Source organism: Anabrus simplex, chromosome 1 (genome assembly GCF_040414725.1).
Source record: "Anabrus simplex isolate iqAnaSimp1 chromosome 1, ASM4041472v1, whole genome shotgun sequence".
Lineage (NCBI taxonomy): Eukaryota > Metazoa > Arthropoda > Insecta > Orthoptera > Tettigoniidae > Anabrus > Anabrus simplex.
Window position 1 is genome coordinate 290256584 of NC_090265.1, and position 19647 is coordinate 290276230.

Consider the following 19647-nt stretch of genomic DNA (forward strand, 5'->3'; position numbering starts at 1 on the left):
CTTAATGTTTCCTTTGAAAAGTGAAAACCATCAATATGGAATGATTCTAATATTTTGTAATACACAAACACAGAACAGACAGATAAACGAACAAACCTTTCCCGTTATTATAGATTACACTACCCAGCATTATTTTTGCAGCAAAGCATCCGATACGTGATTTTAACTAAATAAGGTCTCCTGATTTCAGAAATGCCATTGGTTCTATTGTATCACGTCTAGTTTTTGTGTTATTTGTCATTTATTGTCTGAAAATGTCATTGTGGCACAGTGCTGTTTCGTGATAACAGGAAATCAGCTGTTGTTAGAGTGGCCTGGTTTGCTTTGTTAATGTTGCGTGAGTTTCTCAATCCAAACCTCCTCCACCGACTGTGTCCCCTCCATTGAATTAGATAAGTCTATTTTTAGCTCGTGGTAGTCGCAGTGCAGTGAAGCTAGTCAGTTACGTTGTGAGTGTGGCTGAAGTCTGACCTTTTTATACCGTATTGTGTTGCGAAAATGGCAAGTGTGTCAGGAATTAGAAGATGTGTGAATAAGCTAGGTTCATTCTGTTACGTGTGTGGGTGTTATGTTATGAAGGGACATGGTAGGCCAATAACTACATCAGTGAAACATTAGGAGACTTGGACAAGTCGTGGGCTCCCCATGTAATTTGTAAAACATGCCTTGAAATCCCTCGACAGTGGAACATTGGGAAACATTAGGCCCTTCCATTTGGGATAGAAATGATTTGGTGCGAGCCCCAGGACCATACCAGGGACTGTTACTTTTGCCTGTGTAAAGTAGCGGTATTCAATTAGAGAAACAAGGACAGTATTGTGTACCCGAATTTAAAGTCGGCGATGAGACCTGTTACTCATGGACCAGAAATTCCAATACCTTCTCCTCCTACCAGTTTACCTGACTCTGACAGTTCCTCATATTCTGATAACGAGCAAGCTGATGTGGATTTTTCACCTGCCGCAGATGCAGTAGGTCCACAATTGTTTGAACAGTCGAAGTTGAGTGATCTGATACGAGACATTGGTCTCACAAAGGAAAAAAGAGAAGTGCTTGGGTCATGATTGAAAGAAAAAACCTTCTTGCACCTGGAACTACCTTTTCTTGGTGTAGACATAGAGATAAGGAGTTCACGAAGTATTTCAAGAAGGAAGATCTGACCTGCTGTGACATTCCAGGATTGATAGAACAGCTAGGGAGGGATTACAATCCTGAAGTATGGAGATTGTTTGCGTATTCCTCTAAGAGGAGCTTGAAGGCTATACTACTTCATAACGGAAACATTCTAGCTTCGATTGGTGTGGCACATTCTGTTCCACTAAAATTAAATTATATCACAATGCAACCTGTTTTAGATAAAATCAAATATCATGAGCACCAGTGCGATGTGTGTAGTAACTTGAAGGTGTGTGGTATTCTATTAAGACAACAAGCAGGCTACACTAAATTCCCTTGTTATTTATATGACTGGGACAGCAGAGCTAGGGACAAACTCTGGTCTACACCTTCCTGGCCCGAGAGACAAGTTTTGACACCTAGTGTGAAAAATGTTACAAATGCTGCCTTAGTTGACCCACAAAAAATTATTTTCCCACCGCTACACATCAAACTGGGAATCATGAAGCAGTTCGTTAAGGCCTTGGACAAAAGTAGCCCCTGTTTCAAGTACATTGCAAGCAAATTTCCACATTTATCTAATGCAAAAGTCAAAGAAGGCATTTTTAATGCACCACAAATTAGAAAGCTTCTGAAAGACAGAAACTTTGAACAGACAAATGCCGTGGAACTTGCTGCATGGAGTTCAATAAGAGACCTCATAACGAAGTTCCTAGGAAATGTAAAGGATGAACAATACGAAACCATGACAAATAGAACAACAAAGTGTGATGACTCATCGAGTTCAGGCGTGCCCCGCCAGGCAGCGCTAGAGTGTGTTAGCTCCACAATACCGATCAGCTGGTCTTAGGAATGTTGACACAGGAAACATATTACTCCATAACTGATAAGTATATACACTGTCTTTTATTTTAAAAAATGAGAGATTACAGTTAAAATACCACGGCAGAGAACAATGGAAAAATATCATGCATGGAAATAAGAGCTACGACCTTCATCACATGTTGCAAAAAGCACAAGTTACTCGAGTGTACATATACATAAATAACATAACTCCCAGCATATTAAAACAAACACCCATGAACTATTTAAAGATAATACTCAACTTACCATCTCAGTTTGTTGGTTACTGGACTTTTGAAAGCTGGCGTGAAGATTTGGTGGATGTTCGAGATTGTAAATCTTGCCGGATTTTTTTCATTCTGAAGAAAAATCTGCACTTCAGATAATGCTAAACAAGTCTGTGGATTATATCCATAACACGTTGAAGACAACAGCCAGCTCCTGAAGGATCAACTGAAATTCTGTCTATAGAATTGATACAATCAAAAAATATTCTGCCCCACATCGATTTTGAGTTCAGTTTTTCACTAATTACTTTCTCGGCCTGGAAAAGAATGTCGCATATACTTTTCGAAGGGCGTGTTTAAAAACACTTCATTATTGCTTGAACCGTAGACTTTTATTTCGGAGGGAACTGAAAATGTTCTCTGATTATTATCACGTAGAGAATGTGCACAGGGCGAACACTTAATAAATTTAGAAGAGTGCTTAACAACGTACCCAGCCAAATGGTACACTAAACACTTCTCAATCAAAGAGTTTCGAACTGCGCTATCAAATTCAGGTAAAGAGCTTTCCCAGTCTTTGATATTTACTGCATCTTGAACCACAATTTTTTGCTTAATGGATGTGTCCACTGATTGTTTCATTGTCTTATTATGCATTTCCACATTCCGGGCTAACATACGCATCTGATTAACATACGAGGTCAAGGTCATCTCCCGTTTAGGTTTGCAATTTCCTCCTACATTTAAAGCCTGCTTTATAGGGACGTAGACACATTGAAGTAGATGCAAATGAAGGAAATCTATTGTCAATGGATGATCATCTGAACTGAAAGAACGCATAATTCCGAAGTGCCGTTCCAAAGGATCCTGGTTGAGCTTTCCTGTTAACACATACTTATAACCTCTGTCCCAAAGCCATTCACACATTTCCAAAGTACTCTGTAGGGTTACCATAAGTGATTCCAAGGTTCTGTTGGAGGGAAAAGGTGTTATTAGTAGATCTCACAGTTTGAAGAAAATGAACAAGAGCTTTATGAGGTAAACCTCTACGAAGAGCCTGAAAAGGGATGAATGCATTTAGTGCATCAGCAACAATATTTATATCGCTGGTAAATGTGTGTGTTCTCACTACCTTGTAATCCTGCCAGTCCCATTTCTCAATATAATTTTATACCTTTGGCAACACTGTCACTAAAAAGTTGGAAGGCAAGCCTAGCATTCATTCTCTGGAACGATGATGGGTCTAAATGAGTGACTGTCAGCTTGGGGCAGGCTCTAAGCTCAGCATATCCTGATAGATCTTCTTTGAACAGTTCCCTATAGAAATTGAAATTAATGATTTTGTCATTATAGTGAAGTTCTACTTTATCATGAAAGTGGTTTCTTATGCATTTCAATACATGCACTAAGTCAGAGAAAGCCCAGATCTTTCCCTTAACATCTGCAGGATTAATGATGTGAGGTTGTAGAGAACTTGTCTTGCCACTGATTCCTAACGATTACCAGGCCTTTTTATTTGTCTGACTGCCATCACAAGTAAATTCAACCACCTTCGCCCCAGCCCCTTCTAACTGCAAAATCACCTGTATTAGAATTTTTGCGAGAATGTCTCCTGGAGTAGCATTTCTGCATGCATAAACAGCAACTGGTTGCACCTAATTATGCATAAAAGGTACGAACATGAACACTAGAGAGTGATCTGCAAGCAAGTTCTTCTGGAGGTCTGGCGTGTGTTCACCTAAATCAACTAATCCATCTACTTTATGTGAAAAACTATTGAACTGGATTTCTTCTCTTCGCTTAACTTCATCAAAAATAACACCATAACTTGAATTATCATTTTCATCCTTAAGAAAATCTGAAATAGCATTTATGCTATGCGAATTAACTCCATAAGGGCACTTAAGCCCTTTACAAAGTTTTCTCAAGTGACTTTCTGAGCGCAGAGGCAAGAGGTCACGTCGCCGACAATGACGGAATCCTTTCGGTGATTTTATTGTCAACAATAAACTCTCTAAAATGAATTAATTGCTGTACCTAATTTCATTAGAAGATTTCACCTGGCATTTCTTAACCCATTGAACTGCAATTTTTCTTGAAAATAAATATACATTGATTGCAATTTAATCTGGCTTTAAAGAGAACACTTTTGCTACAGCAAGTCAACACACTGAAACACAGTTCACATTCTAACAATAGTTCAACACAGTGTGCTAGATCTTAAAACACTCATATACATGCATTGCCACCTTACACTTATCACATTCATAGCGGGATTCACCCCTGTTCTTTCCCTTGGGATTTTTTCCTCTGCAGTCATAGCAGACTTCGCAAGAAAAGCCACAGTGAGAAGATAAAGAGATTTTGGGAGAAGGAAAAGGCAACTACATCAGCTAAATAAGTTTAATAATAATAATAATAATAATAATAATAATAATAAATACAAGACTGACAACCCGCATCAATACCTTCTTTCAGCAGAAGAAAAACTATGGGGCTTGGAGAACTGAACTCTGTGGTAGCAAGAAGATTACACCACATATTATTTGGTACATTGTCTGTTTGTGTACACTTCCAGTCTTCTAGGTTATGCACACGCCCACCTGCGTCCCTATCTTCATTTTCTTCAATAATGTCATCTAATTCTTCGGAATTACTAATGCTAACGTCACTTGAAGGTAATTCAGTATCACTTTCATCGGAAAAACAGTCACTGGCGTCGCTTTCCTCCAAAAAACATAATATTCGAGCTTCATCCGACTCGGCCATGACGTTGACTTTACCTTCACTAAAGCTTTACGCGGCAATTTACTCGATCATATTTAGACTCTTTGGCGGCGAAATACGTAGCTGAAGGGCAAAAGTAGCTGAAATGCGATTACCAACATCTCGTAGACATGTTGGGATTGCAAAGATATGTATCCTTGGAAACCTCAACAAAGCAATAAAGAGGGTGGACAGAAATTTCCGTCATTGCATTTATGGGAACCCGCGGACAATGACGGAAAATTCCGTGATATTGTGATATTCCGTGATGAGTGATATTGTCTTTTCGGCACCAGAAAGCACACTAGAATAACCCAAATTTTGATCAACATTAGACTGACCTTTTAATTCTCCATTCGCTGCTACATTCCCGTCTTCAATCTTCTTTCTTCTTCTCCTAGTGCTGTCTAGATTCTTTTTCCTGTTGGGAGTTTCACGGAACTTAATCTCACTTGAAAGGTATTTCGGCAAATTAGGGAAGTGAGGCACTGCTCCTGGACGTAATTTTCATCTCTCACAAGACATAACCACTTTTTCACAATTCACTATAAAATTATCTGATTTTACTATCAACTCATCAGAGAAATTAACTTGACAAATTCTACTATTACGTGTTAACACAGTATCCTTTCGTGGAATAGCTCTGGCCCATTTTTCAAATTTATTTCTGTCCTTTGGTGGTAAAAAGAATCTTATACCATTAACCACTCTACCATAGCCTGACTTACAGCCAGGCACAAAACAGTACGGCATGTTGAGCTATTAATTTAATCAGGCCACATAACACACATGCTTTAAGTGCACAACACACAACGAACTGAGTTTAGGAACTGAAAGCAAAACAAATTCAACTTATTGACTTGAAATATCTCGCACAATAACATCTCCCGCATTTTCCTACACATGGTTTACCGGTCTACTGAAGTACGTGTTGGTCACCGTCGTTTTCAGTGCTCCCAGTGGCGGGTCCACAAACTACCACACTATAACAGTTGAGTCATCACACTTGGTTCTTCTATTCGTCATGATGAAACAATAGTGAAAACGATGTTGGATGATATGAAAGAGTGCTTCCTTTGTTCTCATCTTGATCACTTTCCGGAAAATGTTGGAGCTGTTAGTGAAGAGATGGGAGAGAGGTTCCACCAGGGCGTCAAGGAGGCAGAAAGAAGATACCAGTGAAGGTGGGATAAACCTATGCTGGCCGACTACTGTTGGTGTTTGAAAATAGAAGACAAACTTGATGCAGTCAGATGCTGGGCAGCTAAGCGTTCATTCCAAGGGGATATCTAGGATTGTTAAAGTTTATTTTGTTCACATTTATGAATTCATAAAGATAATGAATAAAAGTTACATTATTTGCTTGTAAATCGCGTTTAACTGTCAACATAAATTGCTTTCATTGCCTCAGAGTGTTTTGGTTGTGTCTTTGTGTAAATCAGTATTATATTACAATAAGTGCTAAATATTTCGTTGTAATTTTATACTCAGTAATTATTCATTGTATATAATAATTCAAGACAATATTAAACTATTTAAAAATATATATAATACTTCAAAAAAATATAAATATTTCCAAAATTATCAATATTTTTCAGTAGTTTTTATATGCAATATTCAGGTCTAAGGAAGGCGACCGGCCCAGATGGGATCTACAACGAGGTGCTAAAAGACTCTGCAGAAACACTAAGTGAGCTATGGACAGACCTGTTCAATAGCATGCCTATCATCAGGAGAATGGAGGAAATCCACGATAAAAGTCATCTACAAAAGTAAAGGCGAAAGCAACGACCCAAACTCATACCGTGGTATTGCCCTGGAGAATACCATTTTCAAAGTCTTTACAGACCTAATCCTCAAGAGACTCACTCCGGCAGTAGATCCAGTGATCCTTGAACAGCAATTTGGGTTCAGGAAAGGAAGGTCCACCTTGCATGCCCTAAGTAATCCATTAAACGACATAGAAGAAGCTCTTAGAAATCCTAAAGGAATATTTCACACAATATTCGTAGACTTCACAAAAGCTTTCCACTTACTGACCAGATCAAAGCTTGTACAGAAACTAGAACATATGTTAACGGAGGACCACGGATTCACACGGGTAATACCAATATAAATGGTCCGTTATTGGACATTATAAATTTTCCAGCTAACTCATTCCTAGTTGCCAGCGTTTCGCCCCCGTGTGCTAGGCTGGGCTCATCAGTTGGTACCTAGCACACCTACCAAGACGCTGGATAGTGCATACCGTGGACGCCACTGCGTAGGCTAATTGTAGCCACCGGCAGTGACAATGCACTATGAGAGACATTTTCTCATTATCAAAAATTGATGCCTGCTTGGCCATCAGATGATGTACATGCTGATTCCCATAGGGAATCAGAAATAATTGTTCCGAATGAGTAAATTTATAATGCCAATATAAATGGTCCGTTATTGGACATTATAAATTTTCCAGCTAACTCATTCCTGGTTGCCAGCGTTTCGCCCCCGTGTGCTAGGCTGGGCTCATCAGTTAGTACCTAGCACACCTACCTACCGTGCACGGTATGCACTATCCAGCGTCTTGGTAGGTGTGCTAGGTACCAACTGATGAGCCCAGCCTAGCACACGGGGCGAAACGCTGGCAACCAGGAATGAGTTAGCCGGAAAATTTATCATGTCCAATAATGGACCATTTATATTGGTATTATAAATTTACTCATTCAGAACAATTATTTCTGATTCCCTATGGGAATCAGCATCTACATCATTCACACGGGTAATACGGAACATTTTGGCCTACAACAAAGTGGAAGTATGTGACGGAATATCGACCTCAAAAGAAATAATCCAGACAAATGGAGTTCTGCAAGGAGACCCACTGATTCTAGAGTAAACAACTTCAGTTTCTCTCTATGTTTACGTAGACGACACGGTCCTGGGTTCCCCAAACTGGCAAGAGCTACAGAAAGTACTAAACCACCTTCACAATTGGGCAGTTGATAACAATCTCAAAATAAACCAGAAAAAGACAGTGTACATGGCTTTCCGAAAAGGGGGGAAAACTAGCAGCGGAAAACAAAATGACTCTAGGCGAAGAACAACTTGCGTCGGTTAATACAAATACCTCAGCGTCACCCTGCAAACAACGTGCCACTCTTTCAGACACCACATAAAGGAACGAGCAACAGCTGTCTTTAGAGGAATATACGATCTGAAGAACATAGCCAAACTCTTACTATGAACAGCAATGACACTCTTCCATGCCAAAATAACTCCCACTATCTCACATGACCTAGAGATAATGTGGGAAAGGCTAACCACAACAGACCTCATCATGATAGAAAAAGTGAAAGCACGATTCCTTAAGAGAGCACTGGGCATGGCAAGATCGTCACCGTCCAGACTAATCTATGAATTAGCAAGGGAACCTTTCTATATAAAAGACCTCCGATTCAAACTACACCTGCCATCTACGCTGCAAATGGAGAAGGTACTTGAGCAGAAGCATCTGAAGCAACAGGACTTACCACTGGATTTTTACGCAATGGAAGCAATGACCGATAGACGATGGACGCAGGAAAATCAGGAACTAAGAAACTTAGTCAGAAGACTCGCAAGTACACGGCTTCCATCACAAAATTTGCAAAAACATAAAATATCATGAACCGAACAAAGAATGTATATGTTCTCTGAGGCGACAAATACCACATAACACTGTGTAGTAAAAGGGAAAAGAGCATATTTCACTATAACAAAGACTAAACTGCCTCGAGCATCTGTAAATCGCAGTATGTTGTCTGACAATATTTTATGCTTACTTTGTAACCTTGAAACCTATTGTTGTTTCCCATTATATGGCCAGCTGGCTGCAATAAATTCTTATTTTTATAATATTCAGGTCTATCTCTTATTTTGATATACCTATTGCAAGAAAACGTGACGTGATATGTAGAAACGGACAACGGATTCATGTTCAGCGACCCAAAAGTTAAGATCACCTATCACACCTCTTGCCGCAAAAAAAAAAAGAAAGTTAGAAAAATGCTGGGTTGTGTTATTACTGCGTGTAATTATATACTCCCATTTTCAATTTTCTTTTTACCTCCAGAGTTATTAATCATTACTAAATATTTGTGATGTAATCTTTTATTTTCTTCATCATAATTATTGCTTGTTGTTTCATTCCATGCCTTTGTATTTTTCTTTATAAGTTTCAGAGCTTGTGTATGTGTTTTATCATGTTGTTATAGAAATTACATCTTATTCAATTGTAGAGCATTTTGGGCCGTGTGGATGCAAATCATAATAAGATGACCAATAAACTAGAGCCATTGGTAATTGGACTTCAGAGCCGCTGTCGAGGTTACCTTCTGCGCAAAACATTATACCAGAGACGTCTCTTGAAAAGTGCTCTTAAAATTCAGGTAAATTTTTTGTCCTTTACTATTCAAAGTTGCACTAAAATGTTTCATTTTCATGAAGAGAAACACTGTATTGCAGGCATGGTGGAGAGGTGTGAAAGTTAGACGTGAACTCAAAGTTGCATCCAAACAGCAGCTCAAGAGAAGTTGGTCTGAAGATTTATTGAGTTGCTACAAGAGCCAGGTAATTTTGTAATTTATGGTAGTCAGTCTTTTGGCAGTTTGCTTCGTTACATTTAGTTCATCGATTAGGTTGCTGTGCCTAAAACTTGGACAGCTGCTGAAAGGTCATCCAGTGGCTTGCATACTGCTAATGATATGATACTGATGATATAACTACAGAATCAACATTTACTACTTCCCGTTTTGCAATTGAAATTGTAATGATTAGCAGTAATGGAACTAACAATTCTATGAATATCAATACAAGAAAGAGTCAGGATGATGAGCATACCCCAGATGCTAAGAATTGAGAGCCTAATTTATTTTTCAGGTTTTACACTTAGTTCATTCCAGATTTTAATGTTAATTGTGTGTTTGTACATCAGTTTTTTTTTTGCTATTTTGTTTTACGTCTCACCAACACAGATATGTCTTATGGCGACGATGGGAGAGGAAAGGTCTAGGAAGTGGAAGGAAGCGGCCGTGGCCTTAATTAAGGTACAGCCCCGGCATTTGCCTGGTGTGAAAATGGGAAACCACGGAAAACAATCTTCAGGGCTGCCGACAGTGGGGCTCGAACCCACTATCTCCCGATTACTGGATACTGGCCCGCATTTAAGCGACTGCAGCTATCGAGCTCAGTACATCAGTTTTCATGTCAGGTGTGTGTTTTTACATTCGTTTAGTTAATAGGTGTATTACATTAAGGCTGAAGATGGCCAGCCAAAGCCAAAACTAGTCCCTAGTTTAGTAATGCAATTCAATAATATTGCATAATAGAGTATTGAAAAGGTGGGCCATACGACATTAATTTAATAATTATTACCAGATTACTCCCAACCCATTTCGGACTTTAAGTGTTTAAGGCTTCTCCATATCTCGTTCATTTTGTGACCACTGAGCTGCCTGCTCTGTAAGACAACCATGACCGACTTCGAACCCAGGACCCCTAACAATATGTTCTGTCGTCCGTTCCTCCTATGTCTGATAGGGAACTTTTAATTATTTTTTTAAATTTTTTTTTTATTTTTTTTTTTTTAGCCATCAGATTTTCAGTATGCGCCAGGTAATTGAAAAATGCTACGAGAGGAATAGGCAGTTGTGTTTATGTTTCGTAGATCTAGAGAAAGCATATGACAGGGTACCGAGGGAAAAGATGTTCGCTATACTGGAGGACTATGGAATTAAAGGTAGATTATTAAAATCAATCAAAGGCATTTATGTTGACAATTGGGCTTCAGTGAGAATTGATGGTAGAATGAGTTCTTGGTTCAGGGTACTTACAGGAGTTAGACAAGGCTGTAATCTTTCACCTTTGCTGTTTGTAGTTTACATGGATCATCTGCTGAAAGGTATAAAATGGCAGGGAGGGATTCAGTTAGGTGGAAATGTAGTAAGCAGCCTGGCCTATGCTGATGACTTGGTCTTAATGGCAGACTGTGCCGAAAGCCTACAGTCTAATATCTTGGAACTTGAAAATAGGTGCAATGAGTATGGTATGAAAATTAGCCTCTCGAAGACTAAATTGATGTCGGTAGGTAAGAAATCCAACAGAATTGAATGTCAGATTGGTGATACAAAGCTAGAACAGGTCAATAATTTCAAGTATTTAGGTTGTGTGTTTTCCCAGGATGGTAATATAGTAAGGGAGATAGAATCAAGGTGTAGTAAAGCTAATGCAGTGAGCTCGCAGTTGCGATCAGCAGTATACTGTAAGAATGAAGTCAGCTCCCAGATGAAACTATCTTTACATCGGTCTGTTTTCAGACCAACTTTGCTTTATGGGAGCGAAAGCTGGGTGGACTCAGGATATCTTATTCATAAGTTAGAAGTAACAGACATGAAAGTAGCAAGAATGATTGCTGGTACAAACAGGTGGGAACAATGGCAGGAGGGAACTCGGAATGAGGAGATAAAGGCTAATTTAGGAATGAACTCGATGTATGAAGCTGTACGCATAAACCGGCTTCGGTGGCGGGGTCATGTGAGGCGAATGGAGGAGGATAGGTTACCTAGGAGAATAATGGACTCCGTTATGGAGGGTAAGAGAAGTAGAGGGAGACCAAGACGACGATGGTTAGACTTTCTAACGATTTAAAGATAAGAGGTATAGAACTAAATGAGGCCACAACACTAGTTGCAAATCGAGGATTGTGGCGACGTTTAGTAAATTCTCAGAGGCTTGCAGACTGAACGCTGAAAGGCATAACAGTCTATAATGATTATGTATGTATGTAGCCATCCAACCTGCGATGTAATTCAAACCTGCTACCGCCATTTTAGTGTTAATTTCACCGGCAAAGTTTTGCAACAGTATCATATTTGCTTTCTTCAGAATACGAGGGCGATTAAAAATATAAACGACAATTATTTTTTTAAAATCTTTTGCATCAAAATAAAAGAATACACTGTTACGATGCGCGTTGACACATTTAAACAGATATGTACTTTCAAGTGCTTGCAGGAATCACTAAGCATAAACCGACCAGTTCGACGTAAAGTAAGCAAAGAGACTCAAGAAATATTTGCCGGTGCGGGGGGGAAGAGGACTCAGCAGAGTAATGCGCAGGGAAGGGCGTAAAGTGAGGTAACACCAATATTTAAATAGCAGTGATCACATCCCAAATCAAGTGGTGATTTCAATTATGGGGCCTTTCCCCAGAGGAACTATCGCGGTAGGGACACTTGGAAAAGGGGGGGGGGGGGGGGGGAAGGAGAACACCCAAGAAAACTCCCACAAGCACAGGTTTCAAAAAATGAACACATATATTAAAACAACTCCAAGAAATAACAATTGTTTACACTATAAGAATGAGAACTTCGACCATTTGATACACCGTTAAAGTGGGAAATTGTACAAATTATCAACAGGTTTTCTCTCCTTTTTTTTTTTTTGGTTTAGTGTACGTATCTTAAAGGGGTAATCACCAAACCACAATAGAGCTTGGGGGGGGGGGGGGGCGCCAAGCACGAAACCAGAATAAAATTTTATACCAATGTTCACGCGAATGCCACAAAGGTAGCAAGGAATTATGGAAACGGGAACAAGAAAATTAACATTAGTTTAAAGGAATTTTTTTCCAGTGCTCACAAAGGCACGTGATAAAAGAACAGGCTATCCCCCTGAAACTAAGGCACACTTTTTTTTTTTAAAGCAAGTAGACACCAGAATAATCCAAAGGCACACGCCAGATGAAGTGTAAAAATTTAGCAGAGCACCAAGCTACAAATTTATTAATAAGTTACTAGAGGTACGAAAGGTAGACGAAAAGAAGGAAAAATCGGGAAAGAGATTCAAGCAGGGAAAGGGGATTGACCAGGGTAGGATGTCCGCTCCAAACGAGAGGAAAGGTTCCAGTATAACTGTTCAAAACTTGAAGTCCAGCACGCTTCCCCCTTCATATTTCCATCATAAAGTCAAAGTCAATAATTTGGCACCGTGAAATTTCGCTGTGTCCTGAAGGGACGATAGTTCAATATCGAAGCGTTATTCAAGCCCATATGATGAATGAGAGGGCAAAATTAAAATGAATGGTAAATAATTACAGTAAAAGTCTGCTCACCCAACACGTAACGGAGAACCAAGTAAAGTCCAAATGCACTCGGACCAGCCGGTGCAGGGCTTGAGCTCCCACTGCCGATTACAACACCAAGTCACACCTGATCGCCGGACAGGAGAAAGTGGCGAGTATATATAGACGGAGCGAAGCGAGCTCGAGAACACACTAGAACTAGGTGACGTCACGGAGATTGCGCGTGGCGGTGTAGCAGATGAAGCAGTGGTGAGACAGCATAGCAAGCAGAAGGTTCATAGAGCAGCGCAATATAGTGTGCACTAAATCAAGACGGAGAAGCAGCCATAAGGTAGGCGAAGTTGAGCTCGTAACATACTCCCACCACCAGGAGAAATCCGAAGGATTGGTGTCCAAAGTTGACGAGACGGCAAATGAGAGCAGAAGATGGTGAAAGCAGTACCGGTGGTCCAAAGCGATACGGACGAAGATGAAGAGTAGCGAAGATCCAACTGCGGCGAAAACGATGACAGGCAAAAAGGCAGAACCGACGAAAACATGAAGACAGTAGAAGCACCAGGTCCCACGAAGTCTGAAGGAAGCGCGGTCTCAGGGCCAGACAGGAAGACGCAGCTTCATAGGAAAGAAGAAATAAAGAGAATAAGTCACCAAAGAAAATAAGAGGAGAATAAGGGGGAAAAGGACGGGGGGAAAGGAGAGAGCAAGAAAATAAACAGGATGATTTAAATGATCAAACCAAATTATCTAGTGCTCTGCATAACAATATGACAGTAAAAAAAAAAAAAATTTCCAATATTTATCAATAATATACCCCAAAGGGATAACAAGACAAAACTTAGTTAAAAGAGGGGGAGGATCAGGCATGAAATTTTCGGCAGTGGGAGAAGAGCTGGGTGAGCAGAGACAAGGGGAAAAAAAAAAAAAAAAATTTTAATTAAGAAATATGAAGGAAGGAGAGTAATGGACAGCAAATTAATATCGTAAAACCAAGAAAATACAAAAGGAATAAAAGAACCGATCAATACCCCTCTCCCGCCCCACAGAAAAAAAAGGGGAACGTAGGGATTAGGTATGGAAGGGCTTTAGTCGAGAAAAATGAGCCTTTCGGAGATCAGTAGGGGATTCCACAGACTGAAGCTGAACAGTATTGGGCAAGGGAAAAGAAAGAATACGAAAGGGACCCAGCCAACGAGGGGAGAGTTTAGCCGAAATATTCTGAGGTGCAGAGCTAAATGGATGATTTTTAAGAAGAACTAAATCAAACAATTTAAATTTAGAAGGTAAGGCACGAGAATTACACAGATTTTTATGAACTTTACTGGCCTGAAGGAGCTTTTGATAAGCGGAATACAATTGGGAGTGATTAAGACGATCGGAGGGTGTATCCAAAAGCGAGGGGAGATCCCACGTAAGGGCAAGGGGGGTATTCAACTCACGGCCAAGAAAGAGTTTAGCCGGTGTACAACCAGTAGAAGAATTGATGGTGGAGTTGAGGGCGAGCACAAAAGAAGGGAGTTCGGTATCCCATGATTTCTGGTTATGGGAGTGAAAAATAGATAGAAATGTTTTAAGGTTACGGTGGTAGCGTTCGACGGTATTTGCCTGAGGATGATAGGGGGAAGTACAAACCTTTTTTATGCCAAGAGAAAAACAAAAATTATAGAACTGTCTAGAGGTGAAAATCGAAGCATTATCAGAAATGAGAACTTTAGGGAGGCCAGTGATAGGAAAAATGTAATTGAACAAAAGATTAATAACAATTTGTGAAGAGATGTTTCTCAAATGACGAACAATAAGAAATTTAGAAAACCCATCTAACAGAGTAAAGATGTATGAATTGGACTTAGAGGATTTAACAATAGGCCCAACAATGTCAATGTAATACTTTTCAGACGAGTAAGTGGCGGGAGAAGCGGCATAGGAGCCGTAAGGAAGGTGATTTAACGGTTTATGTTTCTGACAAGAAGGGCAAGATCGAACCCACGAAAAAATGTCTTTACGCATCTGCGGCCAAAAAAATTGGGAGGCAAGGCGAGCGTAAGTCTTAGCTCTCCCAAAGTGGCCGCCGATAGGCGAATCATGAAAATATTGAAATACCATAGACCGGAGAGTGGAAGGAAGAACCAGACGAGGAGTAGCCTTAGGAGTAGGTTTAAAAAGGAGTTGGTGGTGGACCCGAAAAGGGCCACAATAATCAGGAGAAGTAATTTCTTGGGAAATTTGTTGACAGTAAGGGTCATGCTGTTGATGGTGCAAGCAAGATTGAAAAGAGAGGGGAAAGTTAGTTAAGGAAGAGACGGAAATAACAGAGTTAATAGGAAGGGAATCAAGTTCGGAAGGTTGAAGCTGGTGGTCATCAAAGAGACGAGAAAGAGCATCGGCGACAGAGTTATTATAACCGGAAACGAATTTTAAAGAGAACTTGAAACGAGACAGGCGGAGTAACCAACGACCAGTACGACCAATTTTGGGGGCATTATGTAAGAGCCAAGAAAGGGCCTGGTTATCAGTGCTGACAATAAACTCGCGATGGTCGAGATATTCAGAAAAGTGTTCTATTGAGAGAATAAGAGCCAGGGCTTCCTTTTCGTAAGTAGAATACTTTTGTTCAGCAGGGGATAACAGGCGACTAAAGTAGGCCACGGGGAGCGTACGGTCATTAATAGTTTGTTGAAGGACAGCACCAATGGCAATGTCTGAGGCATCGGTAGATAATTCAAAGGTAAAATTAAAATCAGGAATTTGTAAGAGGGGAGCATGAGATAGTTTCGATTTAAGAAGATCAAAGGCCATTTGTTGCTGAGGGGACCAGTGAAATTTGACCCCTTTTCGTTTGAGTTTATTCAATGGATCAGCAATAGATGAAAAATTAGGGATGTATTTGGCATAGAAGCCAACCATTCCCAAAAAGGAACGTAAATGTTTCAAGTTCGTAGGAGGGGGTATCTTATTAATGGCAGAGACACGATCAGGATCAACAGCAATGCCATCAGAACTCAATATGTGGCCAAGAAATTTAATCGAAGTTTGGGCGATCAAAACTTTAGAAGGATTAACGGTGAGGCCGACATTGCGAAGACGAGTAAGGACTTCGCGTACATGAGACAAATGTGAGTCAAAATCCGGAGAAAAAACTAAGATATCATCAACAAAAGGAAAAAGATACTTATACTTAATGTCAGCAAAAAGGGAGTCAACAAAGCGCTGCATTATTTGGGAGCCAAGATTAAGGCCAAAGGGAACTTTTTAAAATTGATAGAGCCCAGTAGGAGTAATGAATGCCGTATACCGAGAACTGAGGTCATCTAAGGGAAGTTGATTATAAGCAGAATTGAGGTCGATAATTGAAAAAAATTTGGAACCGGAAAAATGTTGGAATGCCGAATTTAATTTAAGCATCGGATAGGCGTCATAGACAATTTTCTCATTAAGCTTCCTATAATCCACAATAAATCTCGCAGAACCATCAGGCTTAGCGACCACAAAGGCAGGTGAGGCATAATCGGAAGATGATGGAATAATAGTATTATCTTTAAGCATTGTTTGAATCAATTGATTTAAAGTGTTCATCCGAGGAGGGCTAAGAAAATAGGGAGAAGAACGGACAGGGGTAGAATCCACTAGATCAATATGTGCAAAAAAATTCTTAACCGTGCCCAAATTAGGGGTAATAACGTCAGAGAACTCAGTGAGCAAAGCTTGAACCTGGTTAGAATGAATAGAGTTAATAGCAGGAAGTAGAGAATGTGAACGAGAGGGAAAATCAGAGATATTAATCAACGGAACAGACTTGTGTGAAAAGGAAAAAGAAACTTTGGACTGGGCAGAGTCAAGAAGAAGACCAGTATGTGAAAAGAAATCATAACCTAAGATAACCGGGAAGGACAAGTCCTCCACAATCTGAAAAGTGAAAGGCCAAGAAAGGTGCTGGAGTTTAATATGTAACAAGATACTACCCAAAATTTTTAAGGGTTGATTAGAGACTGAAAGACATCGAAGGGGAGATGAAAGATATTGCAGATGAGGATTATTGTGAAGTAAATCGCTATAAAATCGGGAACTAATGAGTGACACTGTCGCCCCAGAATCTAGGAGCGCAACAGAAGGAAGGTTATTAACTGTGAGCATAACATGACAACTCGGGGGTGAGAGAGAAATAGAATTATGAAGGGATTGGGAAGATGGGGATACGGAGGTAAGCTGGGAGGAATGAGGCAGATTTTCCCTATGTGAACGCCTACTGCCTAAGGACGCGGGTGGAAGGCGTTTCCCGAAGGCAAATTAGTACATTGGCGGGCAATATGGCCCGGTAATTTACAACGATAACAGGTTATAGGAGGACGGACACTAAGGGTAGGTACGGCAGACAAAGAAGAACGTAAAGGAGGAGCAGGGATCGGTGGGGGAGAGACGGAAGCATAGTAGGAACGATCCCCTAGAGAATGTATCATATGTTGTTGAGCAAGATTGTAGAGTTGAAAAAGGGAAACGGGGGGGTGTAAGAACATTAAAAAGCATGCGGAATGATGGAGCGGCATAAAACTGAATAATAGATATCAGTTCGGAAGTATTATATGAAACATTCAAAACGTCACTGTAAGTGATGATAGAGTCCAAATAGTCGTGCGCAGGTTCATTGGGTAGCTGGTGGCGTCTGATGAACTCTGTACTTAGTTTGTAACGGACTTCTAGGGGCAAGAAATAATTGTGTATCGCATGTCTCAATTCATACCAATTTGAAAAATTCGACATATTATCCAACCAAAAGGTGGAGAAAAAACCCTTAGTTTTGGTGGATAAGAGACCAATTAATTGGGGAAAGGAGGCAACTTTTATATTTAAGAACTTACGAACTGAAAACAGCCAAATGGTAAGATTTCGGGGATCTGTTGCGGATAATTGGGGAACGTGTAATAACGACTGCGTAATGATTTGTACATTAAGTGCATTATCAACAGAGGGGGTAGTAGGTACTGGGGGTTGAGAATAAGGAGGGGGCGACGGGGCCATGTGATGTAGTAAAACGGAAGGTTTAGTATCATCGGATTGCAAATGAGGTGTATGGGTTGAGGAAGACGGATATAGGGAAGGAGAAGATGGGGTAGACGAAAAAGAAATTAGATTCGGTACAGGAGGGTTAGGTAATGATAAATTTGGTGTTAGCGGAGAAGATAGTACGGAAGAGTCATCCCCTAAAGGGAAATTATCGGAAAAACAAGCCATGAATGAAAGCACACAAAGGAATGAAGCAGTCAAAATAGGAAGTACTCTGCTACCATTTTTGTTACGATGCGCGTTGACACATTTAAACAGATATGTACTTTCAAGTGCCTGCAGCAATCACTAAGCATAAACCGACCAAGTTCGACGTAAAGTAAGCAAAGGGACTCAAGAAATATTTGCCGGTGCGGGGGGGAAGAGGACTCAGCAGAGCAATGCGCAGGGAAGGGCGTAAAGTGAGGTAACACCAATATTTAAATAGCAGTGATCACATCCCAAATCAAGTGGTGATTTCAATTATGGGGCCTTTCCCCAGAGGAACTGTCGCGGTAGGGACACGTGGAAAAGGGGGGGGGGGGGGGGGAAGGAGAACACCCAAGAAAACTCCCACAAGCACAGGTTTCAAAAAATGAACACATATATTAAAACAACTCCAAGAAATAACAATTGTTTACACTATAAGAATGAGAACTTCGACCATTTGATACACCGTTAAAGTGGGAAATTGTACAAATTATCAACAGGTTTTCTCTCCTTTTTTTTTTTGGTTTAGTGTACGTATCTTAAAGGGGTAATCACCAAACCACAATAGAGCTTGGGGGGGGGGGGGGGGGGCGCCAAGCACGAAACCAGAATAAAATTTTATACCAATGTTCATGCGAATGCCACAAAGGTAGCAAGGAATTATGGAAACAGGAACAAGAAAATTAACATTAGTTTAAAGGAATTTTTTTCCAGTGCTCACAAAGGCACGTGATAAAAGAACAGGCTATCCCCCTGAAACTAAGGCACACTTTTTTTTTTTAAAGCAAGTAGACACCAGAATAATCCAAAGGCACACGCCAGATGAAGTGTAAAAATTTAGCAGAGCACCAAGCTACAAATTTATTAATAAGTTACTAGAGGTACGAAAGGTAGACGAAAAGAAGGAAAAATCGGGAAAGAGATTCAAGCAGGGAAAGGGGATTGACCAGGGTACGATGTCCGCTCCAAACGAGAGAAAAGGTTCCAGTATAACTGTTCAAAACTTGAAGCCCAGCACGCTTCCCCCTTCATATTTCCATCATAAAGTCAAAGTCAATAATTTGGCACCGTGAAATTTCGCTGTGTCCTGAAGGGACGATAGTTCAATATCGAAGCGTTATTCAAGCCCATATGATGAATGAGAGGGCAAAATTAAAATGAATGGTAAATAATTACAGTAAAAGTCTGCTCACCCAACACGTAACGGAGAACCAAGTAAAGTCCAAATTCACTCGGACCAGCCGGTGCAGGGCTTGAGCTCCCACTGCCGATTACAACACCAAGTCACACCTGATCGCCGGACAGGAGAAAGCGGCGAGTATATATAGACGGAGCGAAGCGAGCTAGAGA

At 40.3% G+C, this 19647-nt stretch overlaps 1 protein-coding gene across 1 annotated transcript in view; it reads left to right on the forward strand.

The window, feature by feature from the left end:
* LOC136864220 (ras GTPase-activating-like protein IQGAP1) overlaps positions 1 to 19647 on the forward strand; it is a 565781-nt gene that overhangs the window by 352465 nt on the left and 193669 nt on the right. The window contains exons 21-22 of the mRNA XM_068226153.1: positions 9212 to 9361; positions 9438 to 9542. Coding sequence (XP_068082254.1) covers positions 9212 to 9361; positions 9438 to 9542 — 255 coding nt within the window. The remainder of the gene's footprint in view (positions 1 to 9211; positions 9362 to 9437; positions 9543 to 19647) is intronic.